This window comes from Panthera pardus, unplaced genomic scaffold, assembly GCF_024362965.1.
Source record: "Panthera pardus isolate Hobbes unplaced genomic scaffold, ASM2436296v1 HiC_scaffold_4, whole genome shotgun sequence".
NCBI classification, from domain to species: Eukaryota; Metazoa; Chordata; class Mammalia; order Carnivora; family Felidae; genus Panthera; species Panthera pardus.
The window spans coordinates 15,763,789-15,780,244 of NW_026526969.1; the positions used below are offsets into that span (position 1 = coordinate 15,763,789).

General features: G+C 55.9%; 1 protein-coding gene and 1 long non-coding RNA gene across 3 annotated transcripts in view; one reads left to right on the plus strand and one right to left on the minus strand.

Annotated features, from left to right (window-relative positions):
* The window catches only part of DNAAF5 (dynein axonemal assembly factor 5), a 48,338-nt gene extending 43,511 nt beyond the window's left edge, over positions 1-4,827 (minus strand). For both annotated transcript variants that reach the window (XM_053893837.1, XM_053893836.1), the window contains exons 1-2: positions 4,168-4,827; positions 1,523-1,707 (exon numbers count right to left, since the gene is read on the minus strand). In XM_053893837.1, coding sequence (XP_053749812.1) covers positions 1,523-1,707; positions 4,168-4,795 — 813 coding nt within the window. In that variant the 5' untranslated portion in view covers positions 4,796-4,827. The remainder of the gene's footprint in view (positions 1-1,522; positions 1,708-4,167) is intronic.
* LOC109251101 (uncharacterized) lies at positions 4,789-15,415 on the plus strand. Its single transcript, XR_002073350.2, has 3 exons — positions 4,789-5,034; positions 6,575-11,456; positions 12,024-15,415. It is a non-coding gene; the product is annotated as an uncharacterized LOC109251101 (long non-coding RNA).
* The last annotated feature ends 1,041 nt before the right edge of the window (positions 15,416-16,456 follow it).

Below are 16,456 nucleotides of genomic sequence, written 5' to 3' on the forward strand. Positions count from 1 at the left end.
ATGGCTCTTCCATAGGCTAAACGGACAGTTACCGTACGACCCGGCACCCCCACTCCTGGGTCTACGCCTCGGGCCCCAGAGAAGCGAAGGCGGGCTCAGACACCTGCGTCCCCACGTTGGCACAAGCGCCCGGCGACGGGTGAAGGGACAGAATACAGCCCGCCGCACAACGGCGATCCCTCAGCCTCACGGAGGAACACAGCGTGACCCCCGCTGCAACACGTCGCCCGGTGGAAGAGCCACCAAGACCACTCGCTGTCCTGCTCACGGGCGGCAGGGAGTGGGGGCGGGGAGGAGGGGGGAGGGCGCGATGGGAAGAAGTTGTGGTTAACGGCGGCGGTCCCACCGCGTCGTGAATGCGCTTCACGCGTCCGAACTCCCTCTCAAAAGTGGTAGAAATGGCCCACTTTACGTTACGCGTATTTTACCAAACGCTCTAAAGATGACATACCAAACACGCTGAACGTTTAAATGAGTGATTTGCACACTATGTGAGTTGTTGCTCCATAAAGCTGCGTAAAAAAATAAAACCAAACAAAGCAACTTGGAAGGAAACTGAAGCGTGCCTGCGGCCAGGCGGCCGGATGGTGCCGGGCAACACTCTAGTGTCACCACACTTGGCCCCGGGGGCCAGCTCCGGCGGGGCCACCCTGAGCGTGCAGCACCATTTCTAGACCGCAGGGGACATGCGAGCAGCTGGTGTGAAGGGTTAAAGGAGACAGTGTGTGGACAATGGGGGAGGGGCCGGCACACAAGTGCTCCCCCATCGGGACAGCAGGGGCCAGGCGGCCATAGCACCAGCTTCTCAGTCCTTGGCCACCTTGGGCCACCTCATGCCCCCACGGCCACAGGCAGGGGCACTTTCTAACCACTCGGGGGACTTCTGCCAGCAACCACTGCCCCTCCCTCCCCGGGCGACCCCCTCGTCCGTCTCCTCCCTCCCCTAAGTGATCCCCTCCCCGTCTCCTCCCTCTGGGGGGCGGGTGGCTCTCTTCCCCTTGTTGTTGCCGGGGGTCTTCAGGTTCTATAAGCAAACTGTGGCCTCACATCCATGACCCAGCCTCCAACCTGACTTCTGCCAACAGAAAAGCCAGCATTCTGGTCTCGGTCTGTCTCTCTCGGTGGGTCCCAAGGCCCAACAGAAACATGACCCCGACACACCAATTCTGACCCTCCTCCTCCTCCTCGCAGGTCTGGTTCACCAACCGCTGGGGTTCCTCAATCCGCCTCGATGGACGTGCGTCTCACAGACGCCTCTGAAACCACGCGCTACACTCAGTTCGACTGTTTTCCAAGGAGGAAATACTCCCGTCCCACGTTCCCCCAAGTGAAGAACAACGAACATATTAAAACAATTCAACTCTCCCCGTTTTCCCAGAGGCGTGAACCAAGACCACCCAGTGACGGCAAATGATGCAAGATGTCCGGGGCAACAGGTAAGAGTTTTACAGAAAAAAAGAAGTTACAAATAGCGCGTTCCCGGTGAAGGGGGGGGGGACCACCTAGAGGAGAAACTCGTTACCTGGGGGACGTCATCGAAGAGCCTCTGAGCAAAGTGAGGGAGGACGTCGTCCACCGACTTCCCGCTGCCAAACTGGATCACAGAGCCGGTGGCCTCGATGACAGCCACCCGCACCTTCCAGTGCTGGTGTGAGATGCTCTGCATCAGGGGGCCGATCAAGGACTCCGACTGCATGTGGAAGTGGTCTGTGAGACAGGGGAGGAACCCACTTACCTCCACGGGCTCCTGGGAGGACAGGCCCCCCCGCGTCCCGGAACGCCCTCTCCCCACCCAGGTCCCTGCTGCCGGCCTGCCGAGCACAGGTGTGTGCCCCCTGGCGCCGGGAGAGGCACAGGACTGGCGTGTGACCCAGACGGCACGAAAGGAAAAGGCCAGGGGCTTGACTCCCTCTCGGCCGAAGGCAGGAGCTACGAGGAGAGCGTGAGGCTGTCAGCAGTGGCACTGGGTGCCCGAGAGGGATGCCAACCAAAGGAGAGAAACGGAGCTGGAGGACGCTGCCCAAGTCCCCACACTGGCTGTGCCTCGAAGCCAGATGGCTGGCGCTACACAGGGAACAGGGCCGACATCACTTGGGGTGAAGCCACTCCACTGCCTACTTGTTCGGGCCTCGCACAAAATCAGAACTGGGATGGCTCTGGCAGGTAGGCCGGCCCGCTGGTGTTGGAGTTCTGACTTCAGTTCTGCCGCTGCCGGAGACACAACCACAGACGGCTACTTCGGTGATGCTGTAGCTGAGTTCTTTCGCCCTGAGGGCCTCAGATCAAGGCGGGATGTTGACCTAGCGCTGCCCAGTGTGGTGTGGATCCAGGAGAGGGTCCTCACGGGGAGCCGGCAGAGTAGAGGGTCTGGAGGAGGGACGTCCTTCAAGCACAAGGAACCGTCCCTCGCTCGGAAATGAGTGGCACCTAGGATGCAGGCAGGCACTGCCCCACCCTTCCAGAACTTACAATCCAGTGAGGGAACACACAAAGGCTGCAAGGCAGAAGCCGTCACCCTGGCTGACCCACAGACCAGGGAGCGAAGTGGTTGGGGGTCAGTGAGAAATGTGTTAAAAGCTTGTAATTCCCTTGGGGCGCCTGGGTGGCTCAGTCGGTTCAGCGTCCGACTTCGGCTCAGGTCATGATCTCACAGTTTGTGAGTTCGAGCCCTACGTCGGGCTCTGTGCTGACAGCTCAGAGCCTGGAGCCTGCTTCGGATTGTGTCTCCCTCTCTCTCTCTGCCCCTCCCCCGCTCATGTTCTGTCTCTCTCCGTCTCAAAAATAAACATTAAAAAAAATTAAAAAAAAAAAATAAACAAAAGCTTGTAATTCCCAAAGGCTGTCTCCAGCCCGAGCCTCAAACCCAGCTCTCTTAGAAATTCTGTACTATTTGAATCCAAACTTGTCACTCACAACGGAAATCTTGACGGTCCCTAATGGCAAGGGGTGAAAAGAAGCCTCATTCATTCTTCTTTGTCTCCTGTCCACCCAAACCTCCTTCTCCCTCATCCCCCACCCAGTTCAACAGGACACCCTGCCCGCTCCGTGCCCGACATCCATCCACCCATCCACTTTCTTCCATGTCTGTTAGCCGACCGCTCACCCCCACAAGTCCAAGCCAACCATCATCTAAGTATGGATTAACTCTCGCCCCAACTGACTTTCTCATTTCCCCTTGCCACCTTTGGTGATCAATTCTCTGAGCACCACAGTCATCTTTTAAACATCAGAACTGGGGTGCCTGGGTGGCTCAGTCGGTTAAGGATCCGACTTCAGCTCAGGTCATGATCTCCCAGTTTGTGGGTTCAAGCCCCGCGTCGGGCTCTGTGCTGACAGCTCAGAGCCTGGAGCCTGCTTGGGATTCTGTGTCTCCTTCTCTCTCTGCCCCTCCCCCACTTGTGCTCTGTTTCTCTGTCTCTAAAATAAATACACGTTAAAAACAAATCAGAATCTGAGCCTCTCCCGCCCTTTCTCCACACCCCCCGCTGGCTCCTCATTGCATTTAACACTAAATTCAAACCTGCAGCAGCTTCCCCCCTTTCTTCCCTCCAGCAATCTTGACCTCCTTTCTGCTCCTCACATCTACCAAGTTGTTTATTCCTCAAAGCTGGTTTCCTCCAGACCACAGATCACAGATCTTCAACCTCTATATTTCCTCCTACAGGAAGCCTTCCCAACGGGACTAAGTAGAGGCCTCCAACCATTCCACATCCCAGTCTGAGGCAGTAAGGAGAAGTTAACTGGGGCAAGATCCTGCAGAAACAGCTACTTAGAAAAAGGGAATGTCCTGATCAGATTAGAATTCTTAAAATAATGGAGAACGAATTAAAGGAAAACACGTGAGAAGTGGCCTCTCTCCATTCAGGAGGACAGCGCTCCGACCCAAAGAGGGAAGACCGATAGGCTTAGCGATGGGGACGAGGCCTGGGAGACCGCAGCGGTGATTCTCGGGGCGCGCTCCCACCAGCGCCCGGGTTCGTCACGCGGGTGAGAAGCAGCCACCGGAACGCGCCGCGTCCCAGACCCTCTGGGCGATTTCCGCGGGGTTTCCGCGACTCTGCATTTTGCGAACCACCGAACGGCGAGGAGCGGCCGCAGCTTCGGGCGTCGGGGACGGCGCCCGTGCCTGCCCGCGCCCCCACCCCGACCCCCGCGCGAGACGGGCACCTGGCGTGGCGCGCGCCAGGCTGGCGGCGCACTGGCAGCTCTCGCGGCGCACGGCGGCGAAGGGGTCGAGCAGCGTGCAGCGCAGCACCCTCACGGCGTCGTCCAGGTGGGGCGCGAGCGCGGCGCCGCCCAGGCGCACGGCCAGGCCGAGCAGCTGCACGAGCGCCAGGCGCAGCTCCTCGCAGGTCTCGGGCGGCCGGCCGCGCTCGGACTCGGGGCCGGCCAGGCGCGCGACCAGCGCCGGCAGCAGGCGCGGCAGGGCGTCGCGGGGCCGCGCGGCGCGCCGCAGGCCCAGGCCCAGCAGGTGCGCCGCCAGCGCGCGGCAGCCCTCCGCCGGGTCAGCCAGGCAGAGCAGCAGGCGCGGCAGCAGCAGGCGCGCCCACGGGCCCTGGAAGCCTGCGGCCGCGGCGGCGGACTCGGCGGCGGGCTCCTCGGGCCACGCCGCCTCGATTGCGCGCTGCAGCGCCTCGAGCGCGCGCCGCCGGCTCAGCTTGCTGTCGGCCTCAAGCCCGGGCAGCAGGCGGCTCAGGGCGCGGCTCAGCTCCGCCGCCTCGGCCGTCTCGGCCGCCTCGGCCGCCTCGGCCGGGCCCAGAGGCGCCGCGGCCTCCGCCGCCACCAGTGCCGCCATCTTGCCCGCGTTGCCCGTCGCTAGGGGAGACCGGCGCTTTCACGACGGCCGCGGCGCGGATTACGGCTCCCCTTCCGGTTGGTCGCGAATACAACTTTATTGGCAGCTCTGGGCGCGGACGGGACACTGCCGGGAGGGGCCGGAAACGCCGCGGGTTCCTGCGCGCTCGGGTCTCAGCGTAGCGATAGGAGGCGAAACTGGTCGGGGGAATGAATGGCGAGGGGACTTGATGTGGACAGGTAAGTCCTGCCCGTGAAGTGACAGCACCGGTGACAGGGCAGGGTCAGTGAGAGGAACTCCGCGGAGGCGCTGGCGCGAGAGCCGGAGCGGGAGGGAAACGGCGGGGGCAGAGGCCCCGGGTGGGGGTGCTGTGGTTTGAATTGTCTCCCCCAAGTTTGTGTATTGGAGTCCTAGTCCCGAGAACCTCAGAACGTGACCTTATTTAGCGATAGGGACCTTACAGCGGCCATCAGAGTAAAAATACGTCACGGGGGCCACGGTCCCATGCGACTGCCTCTATTGTTGCATCCACACGATTCCTGAAACAGAATGCTATGGGCACCAGTGACAGTCACAACAAAGTTTATTACAATGAGAGGCAAGGCCGACCGACCGGGTCCAACACTCTTGATAAGAGTGCAGCCTGGAACACCCGAGGTAGAGAGTTTTTATAACCGATCACATCGTTTTATCATCACCTGGGAACAGAACAAAGAAACAGTTGCCAGATGAGTTAGAAACAGTTGCCTAATGAGGTGTTCATTTTAGACTTTCTGCCTCTAAGTTGCAACCAGTGGATCTCCTTGGCTCTGCCTCTGATGCTCTTTTCTTTGAACTTTTGTTTCCTTAATTGGTGAAGCCTAATTTACAAGAGTATGAGGGGTAGTTTACAAGAGCAAAGCAAGGCTGTTATCTCTTAACCTTCAGTGTCAACCCAAAGCTGTTATTTTTCAAGCTAAGCGTTAGCCCTACACTACAGTTTAACCCTTACACTATGAAGGGCGGATTTTGGAGGTGGATGCAGCACACACGGAGAACACAACGTGTGCAGGCCAGGGACAGCGGCCGGGACAGAGCCGCCCTGCAGCCTCCGGACTGGGTGGCCCAGCAGCCTTGGGACAGCGGCCCAGGACAGAGAGGCCCAGCAGCCTGGGGACAGCGGCCTGGGACAGAGAGGCCCGGCAGCCTGGGGACAGCGGCCTGGGACAGGCTGGCCTGGCAGCCTAGGGACAGTGGCCCGGGACAGACCTGCCCCAGCAGCCTGGGGAGGAACCAGCCCTGACTTCTGGCCTCCAGACTGTCGTGGAAGGCACCCGGTCTGCCAAGGGAGCCCATCAGGGAGGCCCCGAGGCTGTTCTGGAAGCTCCTTGTGGCTGCAGCCCAGGGACCCAGGGAGAGCAGGAAGAGGGGGAGGGGGTCAGACCACCAGGGCCTTTATCTTAGAGTGATGGGGACACAAGGAAGGCTGTAGGGGTGGGAGAGTCGGCACCGGCAGGCTTGTACTTTTCTGAGCGTGCTTTGCTGCTGTGGGGGGAGTGGGGGGCAGTTGTGGCTGTTTGAAGGTGAGCTCTGCCCCAGATGGGAAACAGCAGGCAGTCGACTTAGGGTGTTGCGGCCTCCTGCTCCAGAAAGCGTGGTGCAGACTCACTGTTCCTTGCTCCTTCCTGTGGAATACCTTACCAGTAATTCCACAGTGATGGGAAAGGACAGGCCAGGGTCCTCAGCACTGGGTGGCGGCCGCACAGTGGGTTCCCTGGGTTTTCCTCTTCTCTCTCACAGGTTCCCAGAATAGGTGCCAGAGAGGCCTGCAGCCCAACCCAGAACTGCCTGCAGGCTGTTGAGTTTGACTAAACTTGTCTATAATGTTGCTGCCTCTGTGTCCGTGGAGTGTAGCCAGGCAGCCTGCAGGGGCTTTGGACCAGCACCAGCCCCTCCCACGCACACGTGTCCTACAATTCCTGCAGAGTCACAGTCAGTGAAAGTTTTGGTATAACTCTCCTGCAACCCTTGTGATAAGCACGTTCCCCTGACGCCCAGGGAGCCCCTGCAAAGCTGACCAAAGCCCTGCTCTTTTTGACTCAAATTGACCGATCCGGCCCTAGCCCAGAACCCCCAAAGCACTCCACGGACCCTTTCTCTGCCTGTGCCCTGCCTCGACCTCCCCACATGCTGTGCTGTGCACCCCCAGGACCTGTGAGTCATAAGCACCTCTCTTGTACTTTCCCTCCCAGTCCTTGTGTTCTGCCTGTCAAATGTTAATTTAACAGTCACAGCACGGGCAAGAAAATTGCAGGACGAACCACCGCTTCCTGGCCACAGGACTGGGAAACACATCATAGTTAAACTTCTGAAAACCGAAGAGAGGAGAAAAAATGTTATACATAGAAACGATGCGTGGCCTGTAGGGGAACAGCAGCATGAGTGACAGCAGGTGTCTTATCCTACATCACAGAGGCTGGGAGGAAGCGGCATGTTGTTCAAGCATCGAAAGAGATTGAAAGGGAAGTGAATTCTCTACCAACAGAACCGTCCTCAGGAGTGAAGGAGGAATGAAAATATTCTCAGACAGAGGCAGACTGATAGAATTTGTTGCTAGCAGACTTGCCCTTGGTGAATGATTAAAAGGAGCTGTCCAAGAAGAGGAAAATTGTGACAGGAAGGCAGGGCCCTTCAGAAAATTAAGAATAGAATGGGTAAGAGTGGAAGGACACACGACTGACCGTCTTTCACTTCGTAAGTTTCTTCAATCAGGGTTGATGCTTGAAGCAGAAAATAACGCTGATGTGGGGCTCGGTGTATGCAGAGGAAATATTTATAATTATATTTGAAAAGCGGGAAGGATGAAGGGACGTAGTGGCAGTAAGGTTTCTACACTGCACTCGACGTGGCACAACATCGATACCAGGGGACCTCTAAGTGCCGTGTGTGTGTGTGGTGATGTCTGGGGCAGCCGCTGAGAAAGCTCAACATGGCGGTAGAGGCAGAAACATTAAATGGAATTCTAACAAATGTTTCAGGATCTCACAGGGCACAAGAGAGGAAACCAACACGATTAATGAAATGGCAGACGGAAGCCCTAATGTGTCAATGATTACTTTAACGTAAATGGTCTAAATGTACCAGTTAGAAGACAGAGGTTGGCAGAGTGAATAAAAAAACCGAGACCCGACTCTGCGTTGTCTACTATATGCTGAAGCTCATTTTGGCCACAGGGACATGGGTAGATTGAAAGTAAAAGCATGGAAGAGGATATATCAAGTAAACATTAATTTTTAATAAGCAGATAGACTCTATTAATGCCAGCCAAAATAATCTTCAGAGTGAAGAAACTTTCTCAGAAAAAAACAGGGACGTTACCTAATGATAAAATGACCAATCCCAAGTGCACAGGCACCAAATGACAGCTTCAGAGCATATGAAGGACTTTATATGAGGACTTCTTACCCACTCTCAGCAGTTGTAGAATTACTAGACAGACATTCAGCAAAGATATACAAGAGCACCGCCCTCAACCGACAAGATTAAGGGACACTTGTGGAACACTCCACCCAACAACAGCAGAGGACACATTCTTTTCCAGTGACCGTGGAACATATTCCAAGAGAGACCATATCTTGGGCCATAAAACAAAATCAATTTAAAAGAACTGAAACCATACGGAGACTATGTTCTCTGAATCAAACTGAAAATCAGTAGCAGACAATAAGAAAATCTTCAAACGTGGGAATTCAGCACAGGTGTCCTCAGAGATACAAAGGAATGAATGGCTGCTCTACACAAGGAGCTGGTGACTCTAGGGAAGATGTCGTGAGTCCAAAGGGCAGTCATTAAAGGGTGAGTGCAGCGAGATCCCACTTACGTGACATTCGTGAAGTGACAAGTCCAGGTCTTCCTGGTCTCCGGGGTTAGGGATGGAGCTGGGAGTGGCCCTGACGCACCGATGGGGCAGTCGTGTGTGGTGACGGTACTTAAGCATTGTGATGGTGGTGGTGGCGGCCACTCGGATACACAGACGGCATCTGCCCTGTCTCCTTCCCGAAGACACACAGCCAGACCGAAGGGAAGGAAGTAAACCGGTGATCCCAGGAGCAGCCCAACGGAAGGGCCAGTGCATCAAAATAAGTACGACATGCCCATAAAAGAGGTGAAGGTCTTTATCTTGGCGGTGTGACACCGGGAACAAGAAGAAGGTGCCTAAAAGAGGGGGATGGAAGCAAAAATGCTGATATCTGGTTGATGGATGCCCTAGAGAAAGGGGTCATAAATACGGGGAGTAGCCAATATTTGAAGGGACAACGGAGACAAATTTTCCAGAGTGGAAGAGAAAGGACCGTCAGCTTAGATCTGCAGAGTACCAAGGAGGCGCACATATTGACAGGCTATGGAATCCAAGAATGTCAAAGACAAACGTGGAGAGGACTGCCAGAGAAAAAACAGATTGCTTTCAAAGGAACAGGAATCAGACTGAGATCAGATGTTGTTACTCCACCGCTATCTCCGTTACGCTTCTTGCCTGCGTAGAGTACGAAAGGTTGATTTTTCCCCCCAGTAGCAAAATACGTAGATAAACCTGAACCTGGTAAAAAAAAAAAAAAAAAAAAAAAAAAAAAAGGAATAATAAAGGTTAGAACAGAAAGTAATGAAACAGAAAAACATACAATGGAGAGTATCAATAAAACCAAGAGTTTGTTCTTTTACAAGGCTACGAAAATTGCTAAACCTCTGTTAAGACTGACAAGGGGAGAAAATGCAAAAGCACAAAACCAACATGGAGTGGAAAGGGGTTATCACTACAGGTCCTAAGCAATAAAGAGACACTGCAAGGATCATATGAATCACTTTATTCCTCCCAAAGCAGATGAATTGGTGGATTCCTAGGAAAATGTGGTTTACTAAAACTTATGCAAGAAGAAATAGGAAGGCAGGAGAGTGTGGTACCTAGTAAAGAAATTGGCTTTGTGGTTTAAAAGCATTGGGGCGCCTGGGTGGCTCAGTCGGTTAAGCGAGTGACTTCGGCTCAGGTCATGACCTCGCAGTCGGTGGGTTCAAGCCTCGTGTCAGGCTCTGTGCTGACAGCTCAGAGCCTGGAGCCTGTTTCGGATTCTGTGTCTCCCTCTCTGCCCCTTCCCAGCTCACACTCTGTCTCTCTCTCTCTCAAAAATAAACATTAAAAAAATAAATAAAAAGCTTCCCACGATAATGGCTGTAAGCACAGGTCTTTATTAACTTCAAAACATTTAACTAGGAAATAACTCTGGGTCTAGACTCTTTGACACCAGGAAGAGGGAGCATCTCTAAACCCATTTTATGAGGCCAGCATCATAACCTTGATCCCACATGGTGACAGGGACATTACACAAAAGGAATATTATAGATCAGTCTCTCTCATTGAATACAGGTGTAAAAATCCTAAATAAAATATTAACCAACTCAGTCTGGAAATCAAGAATTTAAAAAGAATAATACATTGTGACCAGATTGAATTTATTCCAGGAATGCAAGTTAATTTAACATAGAAATGAATGTAATTTACCACATTAAAACAAGCTGAAGAAAAAAAAAATCATGGGATCATCTTGGTGGGTGCAGAAAAAGCACGTGATGAAACATGACACCTGTTCGTGACAACAACTTGGCAGATGAGGGGTAGAAGGCACACCCACAAATACCCACTTAGCACATGTCACATGAGATGCAGAGGACTGGTTCCAAAGACAGCTGCTGACATTCCTCCCATGCCTGCACACGGATCCAGCCTCCTGTTGAATCTGAGCTGGCCTGCGAGCTCGCCTGGTCCCTGGAACGTGGCAGGAAGCGTGCCGAGCTGTCTCCACGCCTGGGGGAGGCGGTTACTAAAACAACAACAACAGAAAACAACACGTATTGGCAAGGACACGAGAAACCGGAACCTGGGGCGCTGCTGGTGGAGGGCCGCTGGGGAAGATGGTCTGGCGGCTCCTCAAAAAACGAAACCTGGGACTCCCGTAAGCTCCACCACGTCTGTGTCCTGTTACACAGCCTATAGAGGTGGACACAGGTCAGGCAGGTCCCTGCACGCCCGTGCTCCCAGCAGCCGAGCGGCGGAAGCGGCCCGGGTGTCCATCACGGGTGACGGATAAAGCGTGGGGTACTGTTGAGCTGCAGAAGGAATGAAGTGCGGACGCCGGCCACCGTGTGGCTGAACCCTGAAAACACGATGCTCGGTGAGAGCCCGACACGGAAGGCCACGCAGCGTAGAGTCCCCTCCTGGGAGGTCCCTGAGGCTGACGCAGTGGCCGGTGGTGTGCCCTCTTCTGGGAATTCTAGATGCCAGAGGCTGTTCCGACGCGGGAGGGGGCAGGCCCCGTTACAGAGTCTGGGGAGGGCGGTGGGAGAGCGAGAGAGGGGCAGAGCTAAGGGACCCCTCTCCTTCCCCACTGCTCGCAGCAGGGCACCTCGTTGGAGGAGGCCGTGCTCCTAATCTCTGGTTTCGCGTTTTCATCACTTCCTGGTCCTGGACGATTACGACGACTGAGCTGACTGACGCTGGGTTCATATCTTAGCGTAACCTTAGAACTTTGAAACTCTATGTTTGAGCCAGAACGAGATGCCACTGTCCACACGTGCCTCTCGGGGCAGAGACAGGACTGCCTCCACTGAATAGTTAAAGAGTCAGGAAGAGGTAAGGAAAACGTGATTTCCAAGTCTATTCCCGGAGTCTCGCTTGTTCAGTGTCCTGTGCCACGTGTTTTAAAGCGTGTCATTTAAGCCAGTATAACAAACTGACTTCAGCAAATAATTCCTGCTTGGTTGATTCATTCGTGATCTCATCCAACACACGTGGGCTGTTTGACGTTTCTGGGCATCCTGCTGGGCACCAGGATACAGCAGGCAGTCAAAGCAGACGCTGTCACTTCTCACGGAGCCGACAGCCGGGAGGGGAGGTGCCACGTGCAGTGGGGGGCAGGGCGGAGGTGCAGACGCCCCCAGGAGAGACTCTGGAGGTGGGGTCCGAGGTGGAGGAACTCAGGCACAGAGGAAGGGAATGCTGGTCCGAGGGCCGGGGGGCAGAGGGAGGGAGGGGGATGGGGACCTTGGCTGGCTTGAAGGCGTCACTGGCTTTGCCCCTGGACCGGCCTGACGGGAGACGGTGGGGCACATGGGTAGGGGCAGGGTTACTTTGCAGAAGCAGATTCGGGGCTGAGGGGCAGGGGGGTGACCAGGGCGTTCCGATTCCTGGCTTGGACAGGGTCACAGACGGCTGAGACCTCCAGGATCCAGTAAGTCAACGTGGTGTAGCCTCCGTCCGAACGGCTCGCATGAGTTAGGAAGTCCGTAGGCTGGGAGTGGTCTCCAGCCCGTGATGCAAGGGCCCCCTCGAAGGCCGGGGCCCCGCTGCGGGGCAGCTCTCCTCCTGGCCAACTCCGGCTTCCTAACTGGTGTGATGGTGGGCAGTTTCTAGCATCCGATGTGTGGCTTCACCCCTCGAGCGACACAGGCCCTCAGGGAAGCTCGGCGGCTATCGGACGTTGGGTGCATGTGGTGGCGGGAGGGCCGCTGCTTTTAGGCCCTGCTGCTCAGGCCGGGCGCTGGGGAACTGCTGGTGTCAGTGTCTTGGTGTCAGGCTCTCCGCAGAAGACCCACCAGCGCCGGGGGAGGGCGAAGATGGGGCCCCCGGCGTTCCGGTGAGGGGCAGGGGTCCGCCCTGGTTTGGGTCTCTGCCGTCCTGGACCCCCAGTCTAGAGACCGTCCTCCTCCTCCGGGGCCGCAGGGCCGACTCTCCCCCAGCTCCAGCAGCTCTCCCTCCCAGGGGATCCGGTGAGACCACCTCTGAGGCTGCGGGGGTGGGGGTGGGGGTGGGGAGGCCTGTGGTGTGAACTGGGCTCTTCGACAGGCTCTTTCTGCCAGTTCACAGTTCAGTAAGTCGACGACGGCTCTCCCGTCCTCGTTTGGGCTCCCAGACTCTTGTGAGGGTCTCCCCTGGGTTCTCCCCGTCCTCGGGGCTTTGCGCCTTTACAACAAAGTCCCTTGGAGCACCTGGGTGGCTCAGCCAGTTGGGCGTCTGACTTGGTCAGGTCATTATCTCGCAGTTCGTGACCTTGAGCCCATTGTCAGGCTCTGTGCAGAAGCCGCTTCAGATCTTCTGCCCGCCCGCCCCCCTGTGCCCCTCACCCGCTTGTGCTCTCTCTCAAAAATGAATATTAAAAAAAAAAATGCCTTTATTGTGATTTTAGTGTGGTTTGTGGAGGAAGCGAAAATAACAGGTGTTTTGAATTCCCTCTTTCCAGGAAGATTTTAAAAATTTAATGTAAAGAAAACCGATTACTTTTGAACGGTTAAGACACGCATTTGGTGCACAGCTCGAATGGCACTCGAGGACACGGAACACAGAAGGGCTCCTGCCCCCGCTCGCCTCAGAGGCCGCCTGTGTCCTTCAGTGTCCCTCTGGAGGCGCCATGCCTGAATCCGCACGCGCCCACACGTACGGCCACCCCTCAGCTGGCAGCGCACGTGCCAAGTTTCACACCGTGGTTTTGGTTTCTGCTCAGGAACACACCGTGGGGATGGGTTAGCGTTAGCGCACTCAGGGCCACCACATGCTCTTTAAACGGTCGTGTGGCGCCCCGTGGTCCCGTGGGCCGCAGAGTATTTCGTCAGACCCTGTCGATGGACACTTGGTTTTTCCTGCCACTCTGCTTCTCAGGAGTTTCTGTGCGCCCGGAAAGGTATACGTTGACCCACGTGCAGAAAAACGCACCCATCGGGATAGTCACTACGGTATTGATTTGTTATCAAATGATTGATAAACCTAGCGAGGTAGGATTGCTGGGATCTGGGTATTTAACGATTTTCCACAAGTGTGCGAAGAGGCCCCTCTGTGCACACCCCCACCAGAAGCGCGGGGGGGGGGCCCGTTTCCCATGCCCCCACCACCTGCAATTGCCAGACCGCAGGGCCTGTGTGAGCCCGACAGGTTAATCTGCACTGGGTGTCTTCATGCAGAGGAAATCGGCCCTTTGTGACGGGTATCGTGAATTTATCGCCTGTTTTGTTTTTATTTTGAATGTGCGAGGGTTTTTTTATGCACAGGTTTTCATTTTTACGGAGTTGAGTTTATCAGTTTTCATATTTATGGCTCCTGGATGTATGATTACAAAGGCCTCCTGTGACAGGGTGTCTGGGTGGCTCAGTCGGTTGAGCGTCCAACTTTGGCTCAGGTCATGATCTCACGGTTTGTGGGTTCGAGCTCCACGTCAGGCTCTGTGCTGACAGCTCAGAGCCTGGATCGTCCTTCGGATTCTGTGTCTCCCACTCTCAGCAACCCCCCACGCCCTGCTCTCTCTCTCCTCCTCTCTCTCTGCCTGTCCCCTACTCATGCTCTCTCTCTCTCAAAAATAAAAAATAAATGTTAAAAAAAACAAGGCTTCCTGTGTCTGGAGATGATATTTCCCAAACGTTACTTTTGTTGCTTGTGTATCATCTGACCCGTCTCAAGTTGATACAAAGAGAGACACTGGGATCCAACCCAACTTTTTTCCAATTGACTTTACTTCTTCCCAAACTATTAAGTTATCGTCATCCCCACAAATATGCAATGCCACCTTCATCACGTGCAGAGTCCCTGTAAATATTGGTTTGGGTTTATTTCTGGATTCCTTGTTCTGATTCTCGAACGTCTGTTCTTTCCTGTACCCTGTTCATAATCTTTTAATGTATCTTCCTATGTGGCTCTGCTGGATATTCCCGCCTCCTGAGTCTGCTCGGGCTGCTATGACAAAATTACCACAGGCCGGGCAGCTTGTGAACAGCAGACACTGATTCCTCACGGCCCCGGAGGCTGGACGTGGAGAGGAAGAACCCCCTGTGGTTCCGGCCAGGCCGCTGCTGGCCGTCTGGTCACCGCATCCTCGCCGGGCTGTGGGGGCGAGGGCGCGCCCCGGGTCTCTTTCGTGAGGGCACTGAGCTCGCCGTGAGGGTCCCGCCCAGGACCTAGCACCCCACGCTGGGGGTCAGGACTTGAACAGGAGTTTGGGGGGCCGCAAACGTTCTGTCTGTGGCATTTCTGTAGCTGCGTTCTCGTCCAGCACCCACCCGGACGTGAGGCTGGGCTTCTCCCTGGCCCCCACCCTCTGCCCGGGACTCAGCTGTCCACGGAAAGAGTCCCCGCAAACGCACTGACTGAACAACACACCCGATTATCCCGTGGCTCTGTGGGCCTGGGGTCTGTGTTCTCACCGGAGGCCCCACGGGGTGTCTGCTTCCAAGCGTGGGCTGTCACACAGCAGGGCCACCCCAGGGAGTGTGGGTGATCAGACTTCACAGACATGTGACAAAACTGGTAGGAAGTTGTGCATCCCAGACCCACCTCACGAGCCATTTAAAAGCTGAAAAATCAAGGAGCGCCTGGGTGGCTCAGTTGGTTGAGCGTCCAACTTCGGCTCAGGTCACGATCTCACAATTCACGGGTTTGAGCCCCACATCGAACTCTGTGCTGACAGCTCAGAGCCTGGAGCCTGCTTCGCATTCTGTGTCTCCCTCTCTCTCTGTCCCTCCCTGGCTCGTGCTCGGAGTCTCTCAAAACTAAATAAACATGAAAAGAAATAAAAGCTGAAAACTGGATAACATTGTTCTTGCAACGTTCTCCTGCTGCCTCCTTCCCAAGGAATCTCTCTCACCGAATGCAGCTTCTTCAGAAGTACAGGGTTTGGGGGATGCTTCCCGCCTCCTCTCCCCCTGTGGCCCGTCTTCTGCATCCCTACAGGGCCCCTGCCTGTGTGTGCTCAGGGTGGGACTTAGAGCCCTCCCCGAGGAACTGCTGTGGCCCTAAGAATAATAACCACTGGGGGTCACGGTCACTGGCCCCTGCTGCCTGCTGCTCCCTACACGCCCGGCCTCCGTCCCAGCTCCTCACCTAAAAGCTGCACTCGAGTACCATCCACCCGTTTGAGGTGTAAGGGCCTGTCCAGGAAGGCTCTGGCACCCGGCTGTCCCCCAAGGGCCTCTCCAGGAAGGCTCTGGCACCCGGCTGTCCCCCAAGGGCCCCTCCAGGAAGGCTCTGGCACCCGGCTGTCCCCCAAGGGCCTCTCCAGGAAGGCTCTGGCACCCGGCTGTCCCCCAAGGGCCTCTCCAGGAAGGCTCTGGCACCCGGCTGTCCCCCAAGGGCCTCTCCAGGAAGGCTCTGGCACCCGGCTGTCCCCCAAGGGCCTCTCCAGGAAGGCTCTGGCACCCGGCCGTCCCCCCAAGGGCCTCTCCAGGAAGGTTCTGGCACCCGGCTGTCCCCCAGCGAGCAGGTCAGTAGCAGTCAGCCACATCCTCTGCCCTCAAGGCTTCTGCACGCTGCCCAGGACACGGTGCCTGTGGGGAAGTCAGACCACGGTGCCCCACCACGTCTCCAGAGGCCAGGGTCGAACGAGTCATTTTCCCTTCTGCACCCAGAGAATGTTTGTGTCTCTGCCCCGCAGACTGAATAAAGGAGGGGAAAAACAGCACCGCGCCTATTTGAGCTCTCAGCATTAAGCAAGCAGATTCACATAGTCCCACGAGGGGAGTCCACGTTGCCCCCACAGGTGCCCACCTCCGTGCAGGGGCAGCGCCACAGGGAAGTGTTCCTGCAGGAGAAACACTCCGGTGGTTGAATCTTGGTGGGAGAATGGAGCTGACAGACCCAGGGGTGGTGCTCGG